The sequence below is a fragment of the Dasypus novemcinctus genome, chromosome 24, assembly GCF_030445035.2.
Source record: "Dasypus novemcinctus isolate mDasNov1 chromosome 24, mDasNov1.1.hap2, whole genome shotgun sequence".
Lineage (NCBI taxonomy): Eukaryota > Metazoa > Chordata > Mammalia > Cingulata > Dasypodidae > Dasypus > Dasypus novemcinctus.
In genome coordinates this window covers 21303927-21324537 of record NC_080696.1, presented here as the reverse complement: position 1 = coordinate 21324537, position 20611 = coordinate 21303927, and the positions used below count along the sequence as shown (strand labels likewise).

Genomic DNA, 20611 nt, shown 5'->3' with positions numbered 1-20611 from the left:
TTTTACTCGGGGATGCAGGGTCGGAACACGGAACGAAAAACGAGAGGAGGGAGCAAGCGGGCAAAGGAAAGCTTTGTAGGCCTCAGTCCCGGGAGGCGTTAAAAATAAACGGGGTTCAGGGAAAAAGGAAAAAAAAAAAAAAAAAGGATCCGTTTGCTGCTTGAGTGACCGGCGAACTTTTTCCTGGAGAGACGCTCCCGAAGCAATTTACAGCATTCCAGCTTGAGGCTTTCGTGCCAGACACTCTGAATAAACCTTTAGAAACCAAAGCTGCCGAGAAGGACAGGAGGAATGTGCAAGGAGCGGTAACGCCTCGCAGACCGCCGCGCTCGGAGAGGAAAGCGACCCCCAGGCTCTTGGAGCGGTCCTGGCTTCCAGCTCGGCTCCCGGCCGCCGGCAGCACCGCGCAGCTCGCCCTGGCCCTCCCTCGGTCCCGGACTCCTAGGGGGCTTCCCGGGCATTCAGACCCCACCCGAGCCCCCTGAGCCTCCCTCACGGGGCAAGAAGCTGGTTTGGGTTTGCGGAAAACTTCAGGGGTCTCCAAAGAAATGCCAACACCCCGGAGGCGTTTGCGGGTCCACGGACAGAGACCTGGAGAAGGGGCCCGGGGGGCTGGAGTTGCGCGGTCAGGAGCGCGAGGGTAAATATGAACTCGCGGCGGCCCCTCAGGCGCGCAGCCGACAGGGGGCGCCCTGTCACTGTGGAATCCGGTGCTGAGCGCGAGGGTGCCCCGGGATCCCGGCAGCGGACCCTGGGGCGGAATGAAGGGTGACGGGGACGCACAAGGTTCGCTTGTTGGGAAGGCAGCTCCCCCTCCACCCAGCCGTCCTCTCCTGGCCCCTGCTCGCTCCTTTTGCTGGTAGAATTATTTTACGATCAAATTCTCAACCAGAAGCAAAAGGAGAAAGGGAGGGGGCCACTCACATCAGCTCACTCTCACGCATACACACGCGTAGTCCCGCTTAACCAGAATATTCTTGTGCGTTTCCAATTGCGTGCACATCAGAAAGCTGCCTGTTTGTCGTCATTTCGCGGCTTCTGACGTTTCTTTTCTTCTGGAGGTGAAAAGTACCCTGTGTTGCGTAGAGGGAACACAGGCAATGTGTTTGCGTGTGTGTAGCTGCGTTTCTGCCTTGACCACAGAAAGCTTTGAAAATAGGCAACTCTTCTTTTGAGCTCCGCTGCGCATCCCTCTTTCCCAAGTCCTTAGGAGAGCGAGATTGTCCCACTCATACTCCGGGCCCGGGGAGGGGGGGGGCGGGAGACGCTGACTCCCGCGCTCATATAACCCACCCCAGACTTCCCCGTGCACCCGCGCCCTGGCTTTAGGGGCTCCGGCCCTAGCACTAGTTCAGTGGGTCTGGGTTAAACCACCCGCGCTGAGACAGAAAAGGGCACTGCCAACAGCTGCATCTTGGGTCCCATATGATACAGGCCCGGGAGGCCTGGGGTGGGGCCTGGGGTAGGGTGGGAGGGTTACCCCTGCATCTGTGCATGCCTTCCAGTCGGAAACTTCCAGTCCTCCTAAAGTTAATGCTCTGCTCCATTCCTGACACCTCCCCTCCCACACACCTGGGCAGGTGGACAAGTGCGGTGCGCGCTAGTTCCCTTTTTTCTTCTTCTTCTCTTTCTCTGAGGGAAAGGAGGGATAGAACTGGCTCTCCGTGACTCAGCCGGCCTTCCAGCACCAAAATAAGGCTTCCTATTTTGCCCTCTCCCTCGAACCCCACCACCACCACAACCACCACCAGTCTGGGCTCACTAAGGTGGCTGGTCTGGGACAGATGACAATATTTGAGCCCAGGAGTTGGAACGGGGACCAAACGGCACTAGACGGTTGTTAGGATTTCTCATTTTTATAAAACAGCCCCTCTGGAGGACAGAGAGGACAGAGTCCCTCCTGAAGTCAATTCCACATGCCCCAACTTCGATCCTGTATGCCCCTCTCCCCTCCCGCTCAGCCACCCCGCCCCCACCTCCTGTCCTGTTTGTTTTAGTTACGAAATGCTGTGGGCACCTCAGCTGTGACTGAGAAGTAATCTTGAAACACACCAGCCTGAATGTCAGAGACACGTCTCGGCCTCCCAAGCGTCAGCTGCAGCCGGTTGCCCGAGGCCGGGCTCGGGAGAGGCAGAAGCCGCTGAGGCCGGACCACGCGCGACCCGAGGCCGCCCCGGGCCTTAGGTGAAAATGGGAAGGGACGTCCCGGAGCCCCGGCAGGCAAGTTAAAGGTGTGTGCACTGCTTGGCTACAGAACAGAGGGCTTTGTAAACTGGCTCTGTCGCCGGCTTGTTTTGACAGCGAATGGAGCCCGGGGAGCGTGGAAACTCGGATCGGCCCATCCGGCTCTGATTAGGCTCAGAGCAGCGGAACGCGGCCCCGAGCCGCGCGCTGAGACGCACGCACCAGGGCCACCGCGCTTTGGGACAAGACGAAGCCCGAGTGCCCATCTGCTCTGGTTGGCTGTTCCAGACTCCATCCTCCGGGCGTCCCCGTGACCCTAGGAAGAATGCGGTCGCGACGTGGGCGCCCCTGCGCGCCTCCCGCGGTTCTGCAAGCGCTCCCCTCTGGCGGCCCCCGCCTGCCGGGCGGGTGGCGGGTGCTGGGGCAGGTGCGGGGCCAGCGCGGTTCCTCTCACCTAGGTGTGAGCTGATTATTCAAATAAGCTGCCCGGGGTCTGGGGATTGGAGGCCCGCGCCGGAGCGCCGCGCTATATCACCAGGCGCCCACGTCACTGCGGCACTTGTCCGCTCCGCGGTGCACACCTCCTCCTCCACCTCCACCTCCTCCTCCTCCACCTCCTCCTCCTCTTCCTCCTCCTCCTCCTCCACCTCCTCCTCCTCCTCCCCTTCCCCCGCCCCCGCGTCGCGCGCTTCCCGCCGCCTCCGGGCAGCTCCAGCACTGCCCACCTCGGCCTCCACCCGGGCAGCCAGCAAGCGCGGCGGGAGCGGTAGAGGCGGCGGGCGGCGGGCGCGCCCTGCAGCGGGGCTCGGCCTCGGCCCCCTCCTCCGCCACCCAGCCCTCCCGCCCACTTCCAACTACCGCCTCCGGCCAAGGGAGAGAGAGGGAGCGGAGCCGAGAGAGAGGGAGCGCGCGGGAGGGAGGGGACGGTGCCGTGGCTGACTTTTTTTTTAAGAGGTGGGGGTGGGGGGTGATCGCTGGTGGTTTGTTGTGGCTGTTAAATTTTAAACTGCCATGCACTCGGCTTCCAGTATGCTGGGAGCGGTGAAGATGGAAGGGCACGAGCCGTCCGACTGGAGCAGCTACTACGCCGAGCCCGAGGTAGGCACTCGCCGTTTCCAGGGGGAAGTGGGGCGGCGCGCTCGCTCCTGTCCCCGACCGCTTCCTTCGCCGGCACCCGCCCCCACCCCCAGCCGCTCTGGGCAGCCTCCTTTTCCTCCCTCCTTCGACTCAAATGGGTCTCTTTTTTATACGACACACTGTTAGCCTTGAGATAATATTAACTTTGTGATCAAATATTGACTTGCGGCGCCTCCAAATCCTCTTCGTGGCCGAGCCACACACTATCCTAACAGAGTTATGTTTGGCAGCGCGCGGCTGGGGAGGGGTGGGAGTTCGGCCGGCGAGGGGGTGGGGAGCTGGAGAGGAGAAGGTGGGTAGGAGTTGGGGGTGAGGTGGAGGCAGAGGCCAAGACGAGGGACAAAGAGAAAGAAAGTTTGTGGCTGCCCAGCCCAGCCGCGTGGAGTTCAGTGCGCGGTCCCTCGCTCTCCCTCCACTCAATGGCACGGGCTCGCCCGAGACTCTGCGCAGACACTGCATTCGGTGGCCCCCGGGGCCAAGGAGGGGGTTCCCGGAGAAGGGCCAGGCAGAGGGGACCCTGGGAGCATCTCCGCTTGAGGCCGCCCCGGGCGCCCTGCACGGTGTCCGGCAGGTGGCTCGCCGGAGGTGGCGTCTTGGGATTCCCGGGTGCGGCGCGGGCTCCCTATGCTGGCCGGAGGGTTTGAGGAAGTCCCGAGAGAGAGGGTCCATTTGGGGTGTCCAGTGAGGGGTCGATCCAGGGGATCCCTGTTTCAGAATAATCCGAGCGAGGCGCGGACGGGCTAGCAGTGGCCAACACGCGCAGAGCAGCAGGCAGCCAGCTCGCCACCTCCCCATGGGCGGTCCCGGCGCGCTCCGGGCGAAACGCACTCGAAGTACCGGGTGGTGGTGGCCGCGGCCCCCCGAACGCCTTCCCGGGGTCGGGGCCTGCTGCTGCCGGGGGAGTGAGAGGGTAGGGCATGCCGGAGCTGCTGCGGTGCTAACGCTGTGCGCCTCCCTCCCGGGCTCTGTCCGCAGGGATACTCCTCGGTGAGCAACATGAACGCCGGCCTGGGGATGAACGGCGTGAACACTTACATGAGCATGTCGGCGGCCGCCATGGGCAGCGGCGCGGGCAACATGAGCGCCGGCTCCATGAACATGTCGTCGTACGTGGGCGCGGCCATGAGCCCGTCCCTGGCCGGCATGTCCCCCGGCGCCGGCGCCATGGCGGGCATGGGCGGCTCGGCGGGGGCGGCCGGCGTGGCGGGCATGGGTCAGCACCTGAGTCCGAGCCTGAGCCCGCTCGGGGGGCAAGCGGCCGGGGCCATGAGCGGCCTGGCCCCCTACGCCAACATGAACTCCATGAGCCCCATGTACGGGCAGGCCGGCCTGAGCCGCGCGCGCGACCCCAAGACGTACCGGCGCAGCTACACGCACGCCAAGCCGCCCTACTCGTACATCTCACTCATCACCATGGCCATCCAGCAGAGCCCCAACAAGATGCTGACGCTGAGCGAGATCTACCAGTGGATCATGGACCTCTTCCCCTTCTACCGGCAGAACCAGCAGCGCTGGCAGAACTCCATCCGCCACTCGCTCTCCTTCAACGACTGCTTCCTCAAGGTGCCACGCTCGCCCGACAAGCCCGGCAAGGGCTCCTTCTGGACCCTGCACCCCGACTCGGGCAACATGTTCGAGAACGGCTGCTACCTGCGCCGCCAGAAGCGCTTCAAGTGCGAGAAGCAGCTGGCCCTGAAGGAGGCGGCGGGCGCGTCCGGCGGCGGCAAGAAGGCGGCCGCAGGGGCGCAGGCCTCGCAGGCTCAGCTCGCCGAGGCCGGGGCAGCCTCGGAGACTCCGGCGGGCACCGAGTCGCCCCACTCGAGCGCTTCCCCGTGCCAAGAGCACAAGCGAGGGGGCCTGGGGGAGCTGAAGGGGCCGCCGACGGCGGCGCTGAGCCCCCCGGAGGCGGCGCCTTCGCCGGGGCAGCAGCAGGCCGCCGCCCACCTGCTCGGGCCGCCTCACCACCCGGGCCTGCCCCCCGAGGCCCACCTGAAGCCCGAGCACCACTACGCCTTCAACCACCCGTTCTCCATCAACAACCTCATGTCCTCCGAGCAGCAGCACCACCACAGCCACCACCACCACCAGCCCCACAAAATGGACCTCAAGGCCTACGAACAGGTGATGCACTACCCGGGCTACGGCTCCCCCATGCCCGGAAGCCTGGCCATGGGCCCGGTCACGAACAAAGCGGGCCTGGACGCCTCGCCCCTGGCCGCAGACACCTCCTACTACCAGGGGGTGTACTCCCGGCCCATTATGAACTCCTCTTAAGAAGATGGGCTGCCGTGGTGGCCGGCTCCACAGCCCAGGAGCAAGCACCAGGAGAGTGAGGGAGTGGGGGCGGGACTTTGGGGAGGGGGCGTTGGAGGGATGGAAGGGGTGAGCAATCCATTCATGCCCCCTCCCTCAGGACAAGCAGTCTCCCCCCCACACACACACCCTCTGCAGCCCTTCCCTCCGGGAGAGCTGGGCCACACTGACACCTATCATTCTGTACCTGGAGGGCAAGGCGAAAGAAAGAGGAACAGTAAAAAAAGAAAAAGAAAGAAAAAAAGCCTCTGGTTTCCACTATTATGTAGACTCCTGCTCCTTTAAGCACCTGCAGATTCTGATTTCTTTCGTTGTTGTGGTGGTTCCCCGTTGCCCTTGTGGCAGGGAAGTCTTACTTTAAGATAATTTCTTTGTGTGTGAGTGACTTGGTGTAAAACCACGTAGTTTTAAGAGATCCAGAGAGTTGTACTATTGTTTCAAAAGAAGGAAAAATGATGTAAAGGTCTGTTGTAAATGACCAAGAAAAAGAAAAAAAAATGCATACCCATTCTTGACACGGTGAAATCCAGGTCTCGGGTCTGATTAATTTATCGCTTCTGTGTGCTTTATTTATGGCTTATAAATATGTGTTCTGGCTGCCAGGGCCGGAGTCCCACAAATCTATATTAAAGTGTTATTGCCAGTTTTACCCCTTCAAACTTCTCTTCACGGTTTTTTTCCCCCTTTGCCTGACAAAAAATAAATAAGTCTGGAAATGATTTAGAGAAGGTGGGAGGGAGGCCACGGCTGGGTGCAGGTTTTCTTTTTTGTGGGGGTGGGGCAAGGGGGGCAGGATTTGACTGTTTCTCCCAACATTTTAGTATGAAATTTTTCAGACACACCAAAGTTGAAAGAATTTTACAGTGAAGCACATTGACCCACCTCCCCCAGATTCCACAGTTAACATTTACTCTATTTGCTTTATCAGATATCCACCCTTCTATCCAGCCCTCCATTGAAAGCATCTTATTTTTTAAAAATGCATGTCCAAGTAAATTGAAGAATGGGTACACTCCCCCTCCAAACACTTACAGCAATCACATCACTATTGGAGCTCAGTATGATTCACAGTTACTTTTTAAATTTTGAGGTAAACTTTATACAAATGGTGAAAGCCACAGATCTCAGGTGACCATTCCATGGGTTTGCTGCAGATTTCTTTTTAAAGCCAGGAGGAAAACCGCTCTTCACTATCTCAACTTCACCTGGCGCATTTGAAGGTGCCCTGGTGTCAAGGTCTCTTGGAGAAGCTCCAGGGTTGGCTTCTCCCCAGAGAAGCCTGGATTTCATGGTTTTGCTTTATTACAAGCTTAGGCCTCCCTTCAAATGAGGAGGACTAGTTTGGATTTGTCAACTCCAGGTGCAGTGCTTCACCTCCGTCCCAGGCTCCCCTTGATCCTCCAGCGGAATTGGGATGTCACCTACACCCTCCAGCCTCAGACTGCTGTCTCTGCTCCATGGACTCTCTTCCCTCCTCACTTAGTTGTTCAGGGTGAACCTGCCGAGCCCAGGATTGGGGCACTTGGCCTTGAAAATATTTATAAGTTCTTCTGGAGTTACTTTTTAAAAGGCATAACTCCTAGTGACAATCCAAATTGCTCTTTTTTTAAAAAAAAAAGTATATTTGGGAATGGGCCAAGGTCAAGGGGGTTTGGGGGGGGGGGGGCTTGCCAAATGAGCGTGGCCCAAATGGCAGATCCCAGAGGCCAGGAGATTTACTCCCCATTTCCCCTCCCCTCACTCCTACAGCTCTTGTAAAGCATCCTGTTCTCTCAGGAGGGTCAGGTTGGCAAGCTAAAACTGCCAGGGTGAGGCATTTTGGAGACCAGTGACTATTCTGTGATCCCTAGAGGAAAATCCAAAATGATGGAGATGGACCCAGAGTCAATCCTTGTCAATCGCGCTGCCTCTCCACACAGTCCGCCTAGCCGCCTGAACTCGCAGGCCGTCAACGCCACCGGAAACCCGGAGAGGTGAAGCCTGGGTCCAGCGCCACGGGGAGCCCGGCGTTGGCCTTGCCCGGGATCTCTACTGGCCCGCAAGTGGGCGACACCTAGGATCTGCCAATGTGGCCCCGCAGATGCGGGAGCCACTCCAGCGCGCTGCGAATTTGGAACAGGTTAAGATTTGTCGCAGCGCAGGAGGCCAGGACTTAACTGCCGGCGGTCCCGTCATCGGTGCTAGATCTTGGAGCTTCCAGATTAACCAGAAGTGACGCGGTTGCGCCCTAGCCCTGGAGATCAGCTCCCTACGCACCCTCTGGCACCTTGGGGGGGCTCTACCCCGCTGTCCACCCCCTAGCCTGGCCTTCCCACGCGTTTTTTGGGGGGTGGGGGTTGCGCTTCGCCTCCGTGCCCCGCTTCCAAATCCCTTCTTAACACGCCACATTGTCCCGCAGAACACAAGGAAGAGAAATTGAGGGGTGGGGGGAGTGGGGATAGTCCGGAGGCCGCAGCCAGCAATCAGAGCCGTCTCTCCCCTGGGCAAGGACACACACGTCGTGAGCCCGGCCTGAAATGTGTTCCATTATCACATAAAAGGCTCCTGTGGCGAAAGAACCGAGAGGCAGGGCCGGGGGCCGAGCCGGGGACAATGGAGGCTGAAAGCGCTGCTCTAACCTGCTATGTTTCGTATCGCACGCCCATTGTGCCAGGGTCGTTTTAAACTACTTAGCGCGCCCCCCTCCACTGATCCCGGCCGATAAGATATAGTTCTGTCCGAATACATAAAAAGGATGTCGGGGAGCGGGGCGCTTTCGAAGGCTTTTCGGCGCTTCTGGTGTCTTTCACACGTACCCCACCCCACCCCCGCCGCCTCTGCCCCCTCCCCCAGCCGGGGCTCGCGGCTTAGGCGCTCCCAGACCGCCCTCCGCCCGCTTTCCCCACCTCCACGCATTGTGGGGTGCAGCGCTTCTTTTTTTCCCCCCTCACTCTTTTGCTTCCTTTTCCCCGCGCTTTCCGCACGCAGGTTTAAGCAACCGTGATCTGTGAATAAACAAAGTCAGTAAACAACCGAAAAAAAAAAAAACATTCTAGATCCGAATTCCAGGAGGGTAAACTTTCCATGCCACGTCACACCTCGGCAAATTTGCACAGATATTATATTGCCTCCCCCTCCTTTATTATCCTTTTTTTTTTTTTTTTGCCGGGATCCCATTGTACTTAACTGAATTTTATAACGCTGATCGATATCTTGGTAAAATATTCATTTTTAAACTAGCGGGCAGTGAAATCTTTGCTTTGTGTGCTAAAGTCAACAGTCGCTCGGTTTGAGCTCAAATAAATGCGGGGATGCCTCGGCTGGGAGCAGTCGGCCGCCTCCCTCAGTGAGCTGGACGGTCCGCCCGCCCGCCCGCAGCTCGGCAGGTAGGGAGAGCGCTCACCCCCGGGCCGCACCCGGGCTCCCCTCGCCAGCGTCCGTCCCCCACTCCCGCCCGCGCGCCCCCGCTCCCCGGCCAGTCCTTCCCCCTTCCAGGGGACTCGGACGCCTGGGCTGGGGTGGGGGTGAGAAGCAAAGTCGGTGAGGGAGCCTGGGGTTTAGGGTGTTGCTTTTTGGAGGGCGAGGGTGTCAGAGAATAAACGGAGTGGAAAAATGAGGGGTCGAAGAATTACAAACCCAGACTGAGTCTGGGCTCTGGGCCCAGGGAAGGGGCCCCACGGCTTAAGAGATGGCTACGGGAAGCCACTGGCATCTCTTGCGGGTTGGGGTTTCGACCCCAGCGCCGCGTGTTTCGGACGGGTGGGGAGGAAAAGGGCCTTTGGCCTCAGAGTCTGGGGCGAGGGTCAGCAGGAAACGGCCTGCTTAGGGCCGTGGTGGCCTGAGAGGCAGGGGCGCGGGCATGGCGAATCCCGCCCACAGCGCCCACGGGGTCGCGTGCTTCCTCAGGGCTGCTCGGGCCCAGGCGACGGTGGAGGGGGATCGGTGCCACGCGGGAGCCGGGGAGGGGCAGTGCCTGTAAACCGCGAGCGCATGCCGGAGGCCACTGCGGTTGGAAAACCTCCCTTTCCGAGAATCGAATCAATGTTCACTCCCGTCCCAGGCAGCGGCTCGCCAGCCGCACAGGCGCGCAAGGTTGCCGGCAGGATGGGACAGCTCCCGCGTTCAAAGCCTGGCTAAAAGAGGGAAAGGCAAAAACCGGTCGCGGGGTCACTTATCACCCCCTTGTCCCAGCAACCCCGTCGCCTCTTATCCCGAAGGCTCTCCTTCCGAGGCCGGCCGCAGGCAGGGGCGCACTTGGGAGCGCTGGCCTTGCTGGAGCACGCCAATTTAGGGGACCCAACGAAAGCATTTCGGCCGCCCGCCGGGAGGCGCGGCATCGTAAACTAGTGATTGCGCTGCCTGGTGCTGAAACCGCAAGTCCCTGGGCTTTTCAGGTCAGCGGAAGAAAAAGGTGTCTTCCTCCAGAGACCTATCAGGTGCTCGCCTGCCTCCTTTCACAATCTGCATTCCCCGTGGGTCTTTGTTTTTGTTTTTGCTTTAAAGGCATGGGTATCCAGCGTTGGGAGAGACCCGCGGCGGGATCGGTTTGATTCTGGGTCTCTCGCCAGTCAGGGAAGCGCGTGTGGTTCCCGGCTCCCCGAAATGGAACGCCACCCCCAAAGAGTGAAAGCGCTTTTTGTCCTCGCGAAGTCACCAGATTCGGAATGCAAGTGAGCCGAAATCGGCTTCGGTGATCTGCAGGGACAGTGTTATGAGGGCACCTCCGTGTGGGGAGAATGGGCGTGCCACCCTCCTTTTCTGGTGCCCGGGGCTTCTGCCCTGGTCCACCGCCCCCGAGGCCGGCCGAGGAGTGCGACCGCCTCCCTCCAGGCCCAGCTCGCGGCTGCGAGGCTGGTTATCGTCCCGGAACAAGATGGAACGCCGGCAGGACACTCGCAGAGGCTAATCGTTTTTAAATAATTAATGTCTTCCCGTTCCGCTGCTAACGCGCGGCCTCGAATCCGTCAATTACTTGTCATTAGACGAGTGTCGCCCCCACGGCCTTCTCTTGGGCCTCTGATGGCGCCTGGTCACCTCGCCCAGCTCACTCCGCGGCCGAATTCAAAGATGCCAGGCCTTGGAGAGCCGGGTGCCGAGTAGCCGCGGCCCTTAATTCAGTGCGAGTTTTGAAAGAAAGACCCTCGCTGAAGAGATGTAATCTTCCAAATGGCCAATTTAAACGTCTGATCTTTATCGCCCGCCTGCTCCTGGCTTTATAAAGAGAAGCTGGTTCTTCAGTGCTTTGGGCCTTTTCAATGTAGGCGGAATGGGGGAGCCGGGAGAAGCGAAAGATAACGCTTAACAGGGCTGGGGGGGGGGGGGGCGGGCGGAGGAGTTTACCCAAGGAGATACCTGGGTTTCTTGGGGGCAGTGGCCAGAGGTACCCCCGTCTGGGTGTGGAGGGTGTCGCTGAGAGAAAGTGGCAAGTCCTTTTCCCCTGGGGCTCTTTGCCCTGCAAGAGGAGAGAGGAGAGGGAACTTCCATGGTGGGTGCCCCCACCCACGACAGAAGTGGCTTGCTGAGGGGCAGGTGGATATTGACTAAATCCTCACCGACATGCAGGCACCAACTCTCCGACAAACAGAATAGAACCCCCTACCCGGAATCCAACACCTGCCCCTAGCACCACCAGCCTCAGTTTTGTTGCTCCCTGATGATAGCAAAGGAACAAGAGTTCAGATCCAAAATGCCTTTACTGGGTGGGGCCAAGGAACATCCCCACCAAGGGCCAATGCCACGGTTTCATTACACCTCTTGCTGCTTCTTTCCCCAGTGTCAGATGCACACTTCACAGTGAATTAGGATCCGAGGATCTGGAGACTGTATGTGCCCCCTTTTAAGCCAAACAACGTGTGCTGTCGTTAACCCTCGTTCACTGGAAGGACATCTTCCCTCTTGGTTTTACAGCAGACTTCAGACCACAGATTTCTTAGAGCCTCTATCCCCCACCCCCGCCAGGTCTGGTTATCCTCTGAGAAGAGGAGAAAAGAAGAGATGGGGGCAGGACAGACCCTGAAGAGAGTGAAGGAAACTATTTTTAAAATTGCTGGAAAAAAACTGGAAGCATGCCTGGGAGGACGCCTGTTTCCACCTTCCGCCTGTTTCAGGCTGTTGTTTCCACCTTCACCACAGCACATATCTGGGCATGCCACACCAATTTGGACTTTTTTTTTTTAATACCTTTTTGATGAGATGCATCGGATATGGGCAGGATTTACAAGCATAGAAAAATAGCCTGTCATAGATGCATGCCTCCCAACGGAGTTCAGTCGGGGTCCCCAGTGCTTGGCCGGCCTCTTCTCCCTTTAACAAAACTCCCAGTGGGCTCTCCACCCTTGGGCACCCCAGCGGTTGCCTCGGAAGCGTAAATCCTGGGGCTTCCTCCCTATTCTGTGCTGAGCCTTCTTGCCTACTCTCTTATCCTTTTCTCCTTTCTTCTTTAAAACAATCATGTGTGTCCCCCCTCGCTCCCTCCCCCCATTGTATTTGTTGATGACCTAACACGTTCACACCAAAAGCCACACACAGAAAACCAACAACGTGGGATGGGAGGAGAGGCCAATTATGACTGAGGCTAACAAGCGGGGAACACCCAAGTTGAGGCCGGCTGTCTCCTGGGAGACTGATCGAGGCTTATTTTACAAGCTGTAATTCCGTCGTGGTCCCTATTGCCAGACTGGAGGTGATTCCAACTCACCCCCTCCCCCTTAACCCCTGCATCCTTGGGACATATTCGGAATCCTTTGTATAGCCTCAACAGGAGAAACTGCCACCTTGTGCAAAAGTCACTCTCCTGGACAGGTAGAGAGCAGAGGGCTGCTTTACATAGCAGGGTCCCCACATTCAAGGCAAGGCACCATTCCCCCTCCCCCATCACCTTCACAACAGTGTGGTTATTATTTATTTATATTTTTAAACATTAATGGCCATTTCTCTGAGCTCAGTGCTGATGGGGCTGGTCAGATGTCATTGTCACCCACCCCCACCCTGAGGTTCACATTAAAAGCCATTGATTTACTTGCCCTTTGCATTTCTCTCCTCCCTCTCTCTGTCTGTCTTTTTCTCTCCCTTCATCCCTCCCTCCCATTCTCTCTTTCAAAAGCAAGGGGATATTTTACTGTCGGATAATACAAATGACAGCTGAGACTGCGGATAGAAGAAATGTAGATTAAGTAACACTAATTCAAGCAAAACTAGAAGTCTCACAATCTGGCGAGGTTGAGTGCCCAGAGTTTAAGCCTCTCTTGAAGCTAATTGGAGGCAGCAATACCCCCAGCAGTGGTAAGATACCATGCTAGCAATAACACTTTAAAATATCATTGAATTAACATAAGGGAAATTTTCAGCATGTGTAAATGTGTAAATGTGTGAAGGGGAAAAGACACAAGTATGGTGCATATTAGAACTTTGGAATGAACATTGTTTGCTGTTTTTAGTCTTAGTTCTATTTGCTTCTGGATGGCTCAACTTCCAGTTGCTTAAATTGTTGAGAACTAGATTTTCTTCACAGGCAAATCGGCTTCTCCATTGTTTCATTTATTTGAAAAGCAATTAAATACAGGTTCAAGAATAGGCAGGCCATTTTTGGACCAAGGTTGGTAGGGACCCTAGAAAATCAAAATAAGATTGCACGCATATAGATTGTGACTTGCTATTACATGAGAGATATGATCCAAATTCATTAGTCCATATCCTTTAACAAAGCAGGCATAATTATCTAATGGATTTTGTTGGGAAATTTCTGCTCACTTAAATAAAAGCATAAAATTCTTCATTTGAAGACAAGTATGTTAACAGGGTATCAGTTTGAAAACACAAAGAAACTGTAGTCTTGGGAAATGCTTGGGGATGAGGGCTTGGGGAGAGTGGGTGGGGAGCTGGTTAGGTGAGGCAGGTGACGATAATTTCATGAAATTTTCTGTGAAGGAGCAGGATGAAGTGTCAGCCAGAGCATGACCCGAATCAGAGAACAGTCTATATGGAGGCCAGGGACTTCTTCACAAAGAAAGCAGGATGTCAACATGCCCACACTCTGGTATAAAATATACCCAAGCTTTCTGCTTGTAGGACTTTCTAAAACCCAATCTAAGGAATTGAAATGGAAATAAAGGAGACCAATCCCACTATATGTTTCCCAGTTGGGCTGCAATTCTGAGCTATGCATATACCCAGAGAAAGAAGTGACTTCAAAGACCAGAGGCCTTGTTAGTTTTCCCTCTACCTAGAAAAGTGGGTCTGCTTCTTAATAAAATTTTTGACTTTTTTCCTTTCAGTTCTGTCGTCTCATATCATTCTATCGTCCTCATATTTCTCATCTTTGTCCCCACCCCCCTCCCATAGTTCCCTCCATCTCTTTTCCTTATCACTACATAGTCAGTCCAGACCCCTGTTGATTGGGTCCCCCTACGCCAGGTACCGTGCAAGGTGGCTGAACATGATCATATTTAAGCCTCACCACACCCCACTGGCAGATGTTAGAATTTAGTGGTGATGCTGGGGCTGAGGGAGGTTAGGATTTTATTCTAAGCTGAGAGCTCACTATTGAACTCAAATCTTTCGATGCTATGTTCTTGCAATTTCTCTTGACTTCCTATGATTGACCCACGTGCCCGCCCAATTCCAAAGCAGTAGGAAGGCTGTAGTCTGGGGAGTGGGCTGCTGTTGGTGGATGAGGAAACCTGAAGCATTAGGGGAAGCCTGGGGAAAAAAACAAGGAGGAGCCTAGGAGAGTGAGACCCCAGGAGAGCGAGAACCCAGCATCATTTGGAAGGAGAGTAGAAACTTCATCCACTTTCTAGAAGAGATTAGGAGGGGTTAGGTCTGGGATCAGGCTGCATTTCATATTTTCTTTTGGGGATAACCCAGACAGAATCTCATGTGACCATGGGTTCTCAAATTCAGCCAGACGTTCATTCATTCAGGCCTGGGCCTCTTCCCCATGGAAGCTTCCAGGGCCACCTGGCTAATGCTGGGAGGGGGGAGACAGAGAGAAACTTGCTGTCTAAATGACTATTACATTAGAATAAGAAAGATAAAATGCTGGAAGAGAAAACTGTCAAGAGCAGAGGCACTGATCTGACCTATGGGCTTAAAAACAACCCACATAACCAAATTATTTCACCAGGAAGAGCCTATCAGCCTTCTTCCTTGCTAGTGGTTTTGGGGAGGAGGGACTGTGAATATCCTGAGTGGCTGTTGCCTCTGACCTACCCCTACCCCATACCTGGGGTCTTGACACACAGGTGGCAGGACTGCTGGAAGGCATACACCGCCCACAAGCTAGGCGTCAGCCCCCACACCCAAGCTACTGACTCCTATGGCACATCACCCCCCTCCCCCCAACACACACACACAGATGCAGACCTGTGTAACTGCTACCCTGTGAACAGGATGCTGGCTGAGGCAGATTGGTCTGTATCTGTCGTGGACCCAGGGATGGCTAACCACCTGTTGGACCTGGGGGTACCAGCCTTCCTCCCCCAAAACTGGATCTGGACTTGTCTCTGAGGTCTCCTTTTCTTTTCCCATAATGGAAAATGCAGTCCCTGGACTACCCATTTTAGGGATGTGGGACTTTCTGGGAACTTGGTATCTTTCCTTTCGGGATGTTTCAAGGGTGGTCTAGACCAGTTTCTTCTAAGACCAGCTCCACATACTGTGACATCCAGTGTTGGGGATGACCACTGCTAGGAAAGATTTGAGCCACCTTCTCAGTTAGACCACACTCCCTGCTCCTAACTGGATAATCGAGGCATTGGACTAAGATGGGGGCATTGGGACTGACAGTGGTACCCCAATTCAGCTTGTGACCTGGGCCTTCTAGGCTGTGAGCGAAGGGTCTGTCACAAAGCAAGCAGTTTATGGGGGCCAGGCAGAGGTTCTTTCCATATTCTACTTCTCTTATTCTCCATTTTAATTCCTCCCCCCACCGCAGTTTGCCAATTAAAAGCCAATCTCTCTTAATTTCTTTGCTTTAAAAGGACATGTCGACTCACCCAGGCAGACAATTAAATCCCCCTCATGCCTCTCCCTTCCCAGAGCTCAAGAACAAGATGCCTCCCTATCTCTCCCCAGCATCGAGCAGGCGGAAGGAGTTGATCTCAGGTGCTAACCTGCGGTTATCAGAATGCCAGACTCATTTAAGGAGCTCAGCTCGGGAACCCGAGGCGATCCCTTCATTGATTGTGTAAAGCGCTGTTTAGATTTTGCCTTTGCTCAGTAAACAACTAAAAGTAACTGCGCTTATTTTCTGCTTGGCATCCAGCAGAATTCTCGCTCTCTTTCTCCCTCCCTTCCTACATCCCTCCCTTCTTCCCTTCCCCGGCTCTGAGATTCTATTAATCACGAAGGGACTATCAGACCACAATCCCTTCCTAACGCCCTCAGCTCTGCCCCCCCACCCCTTCCAGCAGTCTGATCTTGGGGAGGTGGGGGTGGAACTGGGTTGCTAATTCTCGGAGGACTCATTTCTTTCCCAATGGGCACACACTTTTAAATCCCTAAGTCTGTAGGGAGGGTTCCTGAGAAAAGGGTGTCCTTTTGGACCCCCTACCCAGCTGCCTCTGGAAGTCCCCACCTGCCTATCACACTTGCCTAGGATTGTCCAGAGCGCTTCCTCCTTTGCACCCTTCCCCCACCCTGGCCCCTTTGCCCCGAGTTTGATAAGCCTGTTTGCAACTCAGATACAGCTGAACAAAGTTGGGGGGTAGGGGCCGGATTTGCTGTCTGCAGTGCAGGAGAGCTGCTTCTGGGAAGAGAGCACTTTTGGGAAGGAGGGGGTTAAAGTGAATTCAAACGGCCAACTGACTCTCTGAGGATCAAACTTTTAAGGTCCTTGACGAGATACCCATTTACTCCTCAATTACGAACAGAGAAAGAGAGAAAGATGTTTTCTATTGTCAATATTTTGCAATTCTCTGAATAGACCGCTTGTTCATAATTAGGCCCCCTTCATTTAGCTCCATCTCTGGGAATATGTTTGCAAGGACGCGAGTGTGTTGAATGTGCACACTCTGCCGTCTATTTGTGTAAAATGAAATAGAAAGTCATATTTCATTTTACACAAATGCCAGTGACTCACAACAATATAAAATAAGAGAACCAACCCTAAACGATAGTAATTTTAAGTAAATTAAATACTTAGCCCCCCACCCCCACCGCCAGGACAAATAATGAAGAACAGTTTTCCCGGGGGAGGGGGTACTTTGACACACCATCAGCCTGCAAGGAGTGTGGTGTGTGTGTGTGTGTTTTAAACTAAGCAACTTTGTCTTTCAAAGTCGGCACTATTTCAAATAGAATTCCTTTTCTGTTTGCCTAAAGCCATTCAGTTGATAAAAGATATTTTTCAAATTAGATCACCTCAATTTAAAATACAGTTCCCCATTATCAGTCAGGCTCAAAAAAAAAAAAACTTTTTGAGAAGTTTCACAAATCTGATTCCTGGATCTAGTCTTCCCAAGATGCCAAGATTCTAATATCTTTTCATTGTTTATCACTAATCTTGTCCATCAGCTCTCCAATTTAAAAAAAAAACTAAAAATATTAAACAAACAGTAAATTGTTAACAAGATTTAGGATAGAAATCTCTTTCATAGTATTCAATGTTCCACAGTGACAGGCAACAAGGAAATAAATATTTTTGTAAAATGAGAGGTAGTTCTGGAAATTATAAAGCTACTTTATTACATAAGATACTTCGGGACCAACCAATGAAGTGTTGCCACTGCTTTGCTTCTTTCCATTTCTAGAAAAATTTTGCGGAGGGGAATAAAAGGAATGTGGGGTCTGATATATTTATTAGATGCCAATCTATCTGCACATTTGATGAAGCCCAACTATTTCTCTGTAGAATGTGTGGTCTATTTTGTACCCTGAGGAAATGAAAGTATAGGTTTTCCGTATTCATATTGCAGTTTTTGCTGTGGCTGCTGGTAGGCAGTTCATAGCACTCTACTTCCATTGCCATTGCTAGTGCTGTTTTGTTAAATAACTGCTTTGATATGAGTCATTAGTTATCCAATTTCACTTTCTATTTTCCTCTAAATTCCGTGTTTGATGAAATAGATCGATGGTGCTAACTACAACTCTCCTTACAAAGATGATTTCTTTATATTCCTCAATAATTGTCTTTCTAGTGATGAAATGTACATTTAGAACATTTCTGGGTTGGTAGTGAGACGATCATTTTTGGATTGTTTAAAACTTAATAAAACAAGAAAGAAAAATATTCTGGGCTGTATAGAATTGATTATAGGTTCAACAGTATTTTTGTCTCCTCCCATCTGTGCTAGCTCTGTAGTTTAGATATTTTTTAACAGTTCGCCACCCCTGAAGCGCAGGCCAAGTCGCGCTAAGCTTAGGAAAAAAATTCAGGAGAAACTTGCAGATAGATATTCCTGGAGTGCGGGCTTTCGCCTCCCAGAGCACTCTGAGGCAGGCGACATTCTGTTTAGTCCAAGGAGTGAAAAACAAGATCTAACGGTGTTTACCTGTGTATTCAGCCATGAAATTGAATATTATCAAAGTTGAAATAATGCAAATCAAATTAAAACCAGAGAAAATTGTCTTTGGAATTACTGCGACATGGAGCCCCCAGGTGTTTGCTTAAATCGAAGCACTTAGAAAATGAAAAACATCTAAATTGTTCCCCCTACCCCACTGCTCGCCCCGCCTCCACCCCCCTTCCCCCGGGCGTGAAAGTTGTCCTTTCGTTCTAATGGGAAATGTATTGAGGGTCTAAAAACTCGCGCTGGACATAAGCCAGCGTAGGTACATCATTTTTATTTTTCTTAAATTTTAAATGCTCCCCTTTACCTAAATGCTACCGGTCTGTCTCAGCAACAGAGCGGCATCTCCTCCGCCTCTTTCCCTCATTCCGAAATGAGCTTCCAGCCGCTCGCTGGTGGAGTGGCTTTTGCTCTCTGCCTGATGCCGGGGAAAGGTTTGCAAAAAGCTCGACCAGAAGCCACCCCGAGGGCGCGTTCAGGCCGAGGCCCGCGGTCCCGGCTCCTGCGGAGTGCGGGGTGCTGGGCGGCCCGGCGTGGCCGAGCGAAGGGGCGAGCGCCGGGGTGTGCGAGCGGCGCCGGGGTCGAGCCTCGTCCTCCGCCCTCGGGGTGCCTCGCGGAGACCAGCGCTGGCGGCCGAGAGGCGCGGGTCTCGGGCGCGGGCGGGGGGCCGACTGTTCCTCCTCGGCGCTCGACGCTCACCGCGCTACAAGGGTTTCGGTGCGGAAGGGCCCGATAGCAATTATTTGGGGGTGGGGGAAGAATCTAGGCCGAGGGGTGGTCATTCTTGACTTTCTCCCTCCAGCACTAGGGCGCAGAGAACCGACACCCCCCGAAGGCACCTGCCACCCCCAGTCTGCACGCGCGCTGGAGACTTCATCTCTCTCTACCTCTCCCCCTCTCCTTCCCGTCTCGCTGAAATCGAGGGAGGCACCCGGCTCCTCCTGCAGGTGCAGGACCAGCCAGCTCGGCGAGAGCCGACACGGCCTTGGCTGAAGCGCGCAGGTGCCGCGCAGCCCTCGGCACGGAGGGGACCTGCGGTGGACAGGCCCTGGCCAGGCGGGGTACCACGCCCACCAGGCTTAACTGGGACCGTGGGACGCACTGGCGTGGCCAGAGAGGGAAGCTCCTCGCCTTCGGTGACCTCTGGATGCTCAGGTCGCCCCGCAGCCTGCCTTCCTCGCCTCTCACGCGGTCTACCCGTCCCACCCACGCGGCCCCGTCTGCTGGCGGGAATCGAAAAGGGCGCTCTGGTTTTTGCTCTCATGGGGAGGGAGGGGAGTTGGTGGCCTCTGCCTCATCCCTTCCTCTCTGCTCGGCTCCTCTTCGGCCCGCCTCGATTCGAAAGGGAGTCCCTGTTGTAGAAACACAAGCAACTCGCGTGCCGCTAGCTCAGATGCGGGCTGCGTGGCGCGTAATGGAAGTCTTTTTTTTTTCCATTTGAAACATGCCCTTCTATTTCTTTTCCAGGAACCCCTGGATCAAGACCAGCTCAACTACGGCCAAGACAGCAGACCCATTTCCCCCAGAGTTTTGAATCTGCCCGCCTCTCCCGCAGACACTATAAGTCTTGGTCGCGTTTTGGAAATTCAGGACCTCGTTTCCGAGGAGCGTTGTGGGGGGACATATTCATGTTTGTTGTTTTCCAACCCCAGCAAAGGAAACAGCAGCCAATTAAAATGAAATATTTTTATTTGCCTCGCACGTTGTCAGTGATTTGTCCCTGGGGAGCCACAATTTTCCCAAGCCTGTTAACCGGTGACAATGAGTGAGTGTCTCGTGTAATTTAATTTTCCTGACACACTAAATAGAGCTACATTGTCAACCTTAGGTCGGCTCTTGCTGATAGGATCGCCTTGTTTTGCCATTTGCAGCATAAAGACCCCCAAAAGGGACACTGTATTGTGACCTCTACTCTTGAATTATTCAAGAACTTAATGACATTTTCCATTTTAAAAAGGGAACTAATTGCCATTGATGCAAAGCATGTGACCTTCTCTGGGTACCCTGTATGAGAATGTAACCCTCTGTAGTGAATACAGGAGTTCTAAGCAGCAGGTAAAAATGTATAGTGGAAAAATGTAAGGATACATGAGTTGAAAGTGGGCCCTGAATTAAGCCTATCATTTAATTCCTCTCTCCCCAAGCATCGTCATGTAGCTCCATAAAGTTCTCTTTACCTGATTTAAAATCTGTATAAAATTTCAGACCAACTCAGGCCTGTTGTTTGGACAGGACTTGACTTTTTTGCTAGACGAGGAATATTTAAAATTTTGAAATCTGGTACCCCTTCATTAATGTGAAATTATTTTGCGTGATGTGAAGCAAAATATCCACTTGTCCGTCCCCCTCCTTTTCAACTTTTGTTAATTTAATTGCTCCCTTATTCAATAGGAAAAAGAACCCCACTTTTGTAATGAAATTGCACCCCGGTATTTGCTGTTTGAATCAGTCTTGAATTTCCAGGAAAGCTGCTATTGACATTCTTCACC

General features: G+C 53.9%; 1 protein-coding gene across 6 annotated transcripts; it reads left to right on the top strand.

The window, feature by feature from the left end:
- The first annotated feature begins 2041 nt into the window (after positions 1–2041).
- On the top strand, positions 2042–19812 carry FOXA2 (forkhead box A2). 6 transcript variants are annotated; one of them, XR_009183163.1, is made up of 3 exons: positions 2042–2231; positions 3213–3282; positions 19590–19812. XR_009183163.1 is itself a non-coding variant. In XM_023584226.2 (3 exons), the coding sequence occupies exons 2-3, from the start codon at positions 3214–3216 to the stop codon at positions 5593–5595; spliced, it is 1368 nt and encodes a 455-aa protein (XP_023439994.2). In that variant the 5' UTR covers positions 2042–2231; position 3213; the 3' UTR covers positions 5596–6283. The 6 variants fall into 6 exon arrangements, 2 of the variants coding, with proteins under 2 accessions (XP_023439994.2, XP_023439993.2); XM_023584226.2 differs by lacking the exon at positions 19590–19812 and adding an exon at positions 4297–6283; XR_009183162.2 differs by lacking the exons at positions 2042–2231; positions 3213–3282 and adding exons at positions 8774–8999; positions 18925–19277.
- The last annotated feature ends 799 nt before the right edge of the window (positions 19813–20611 follow it).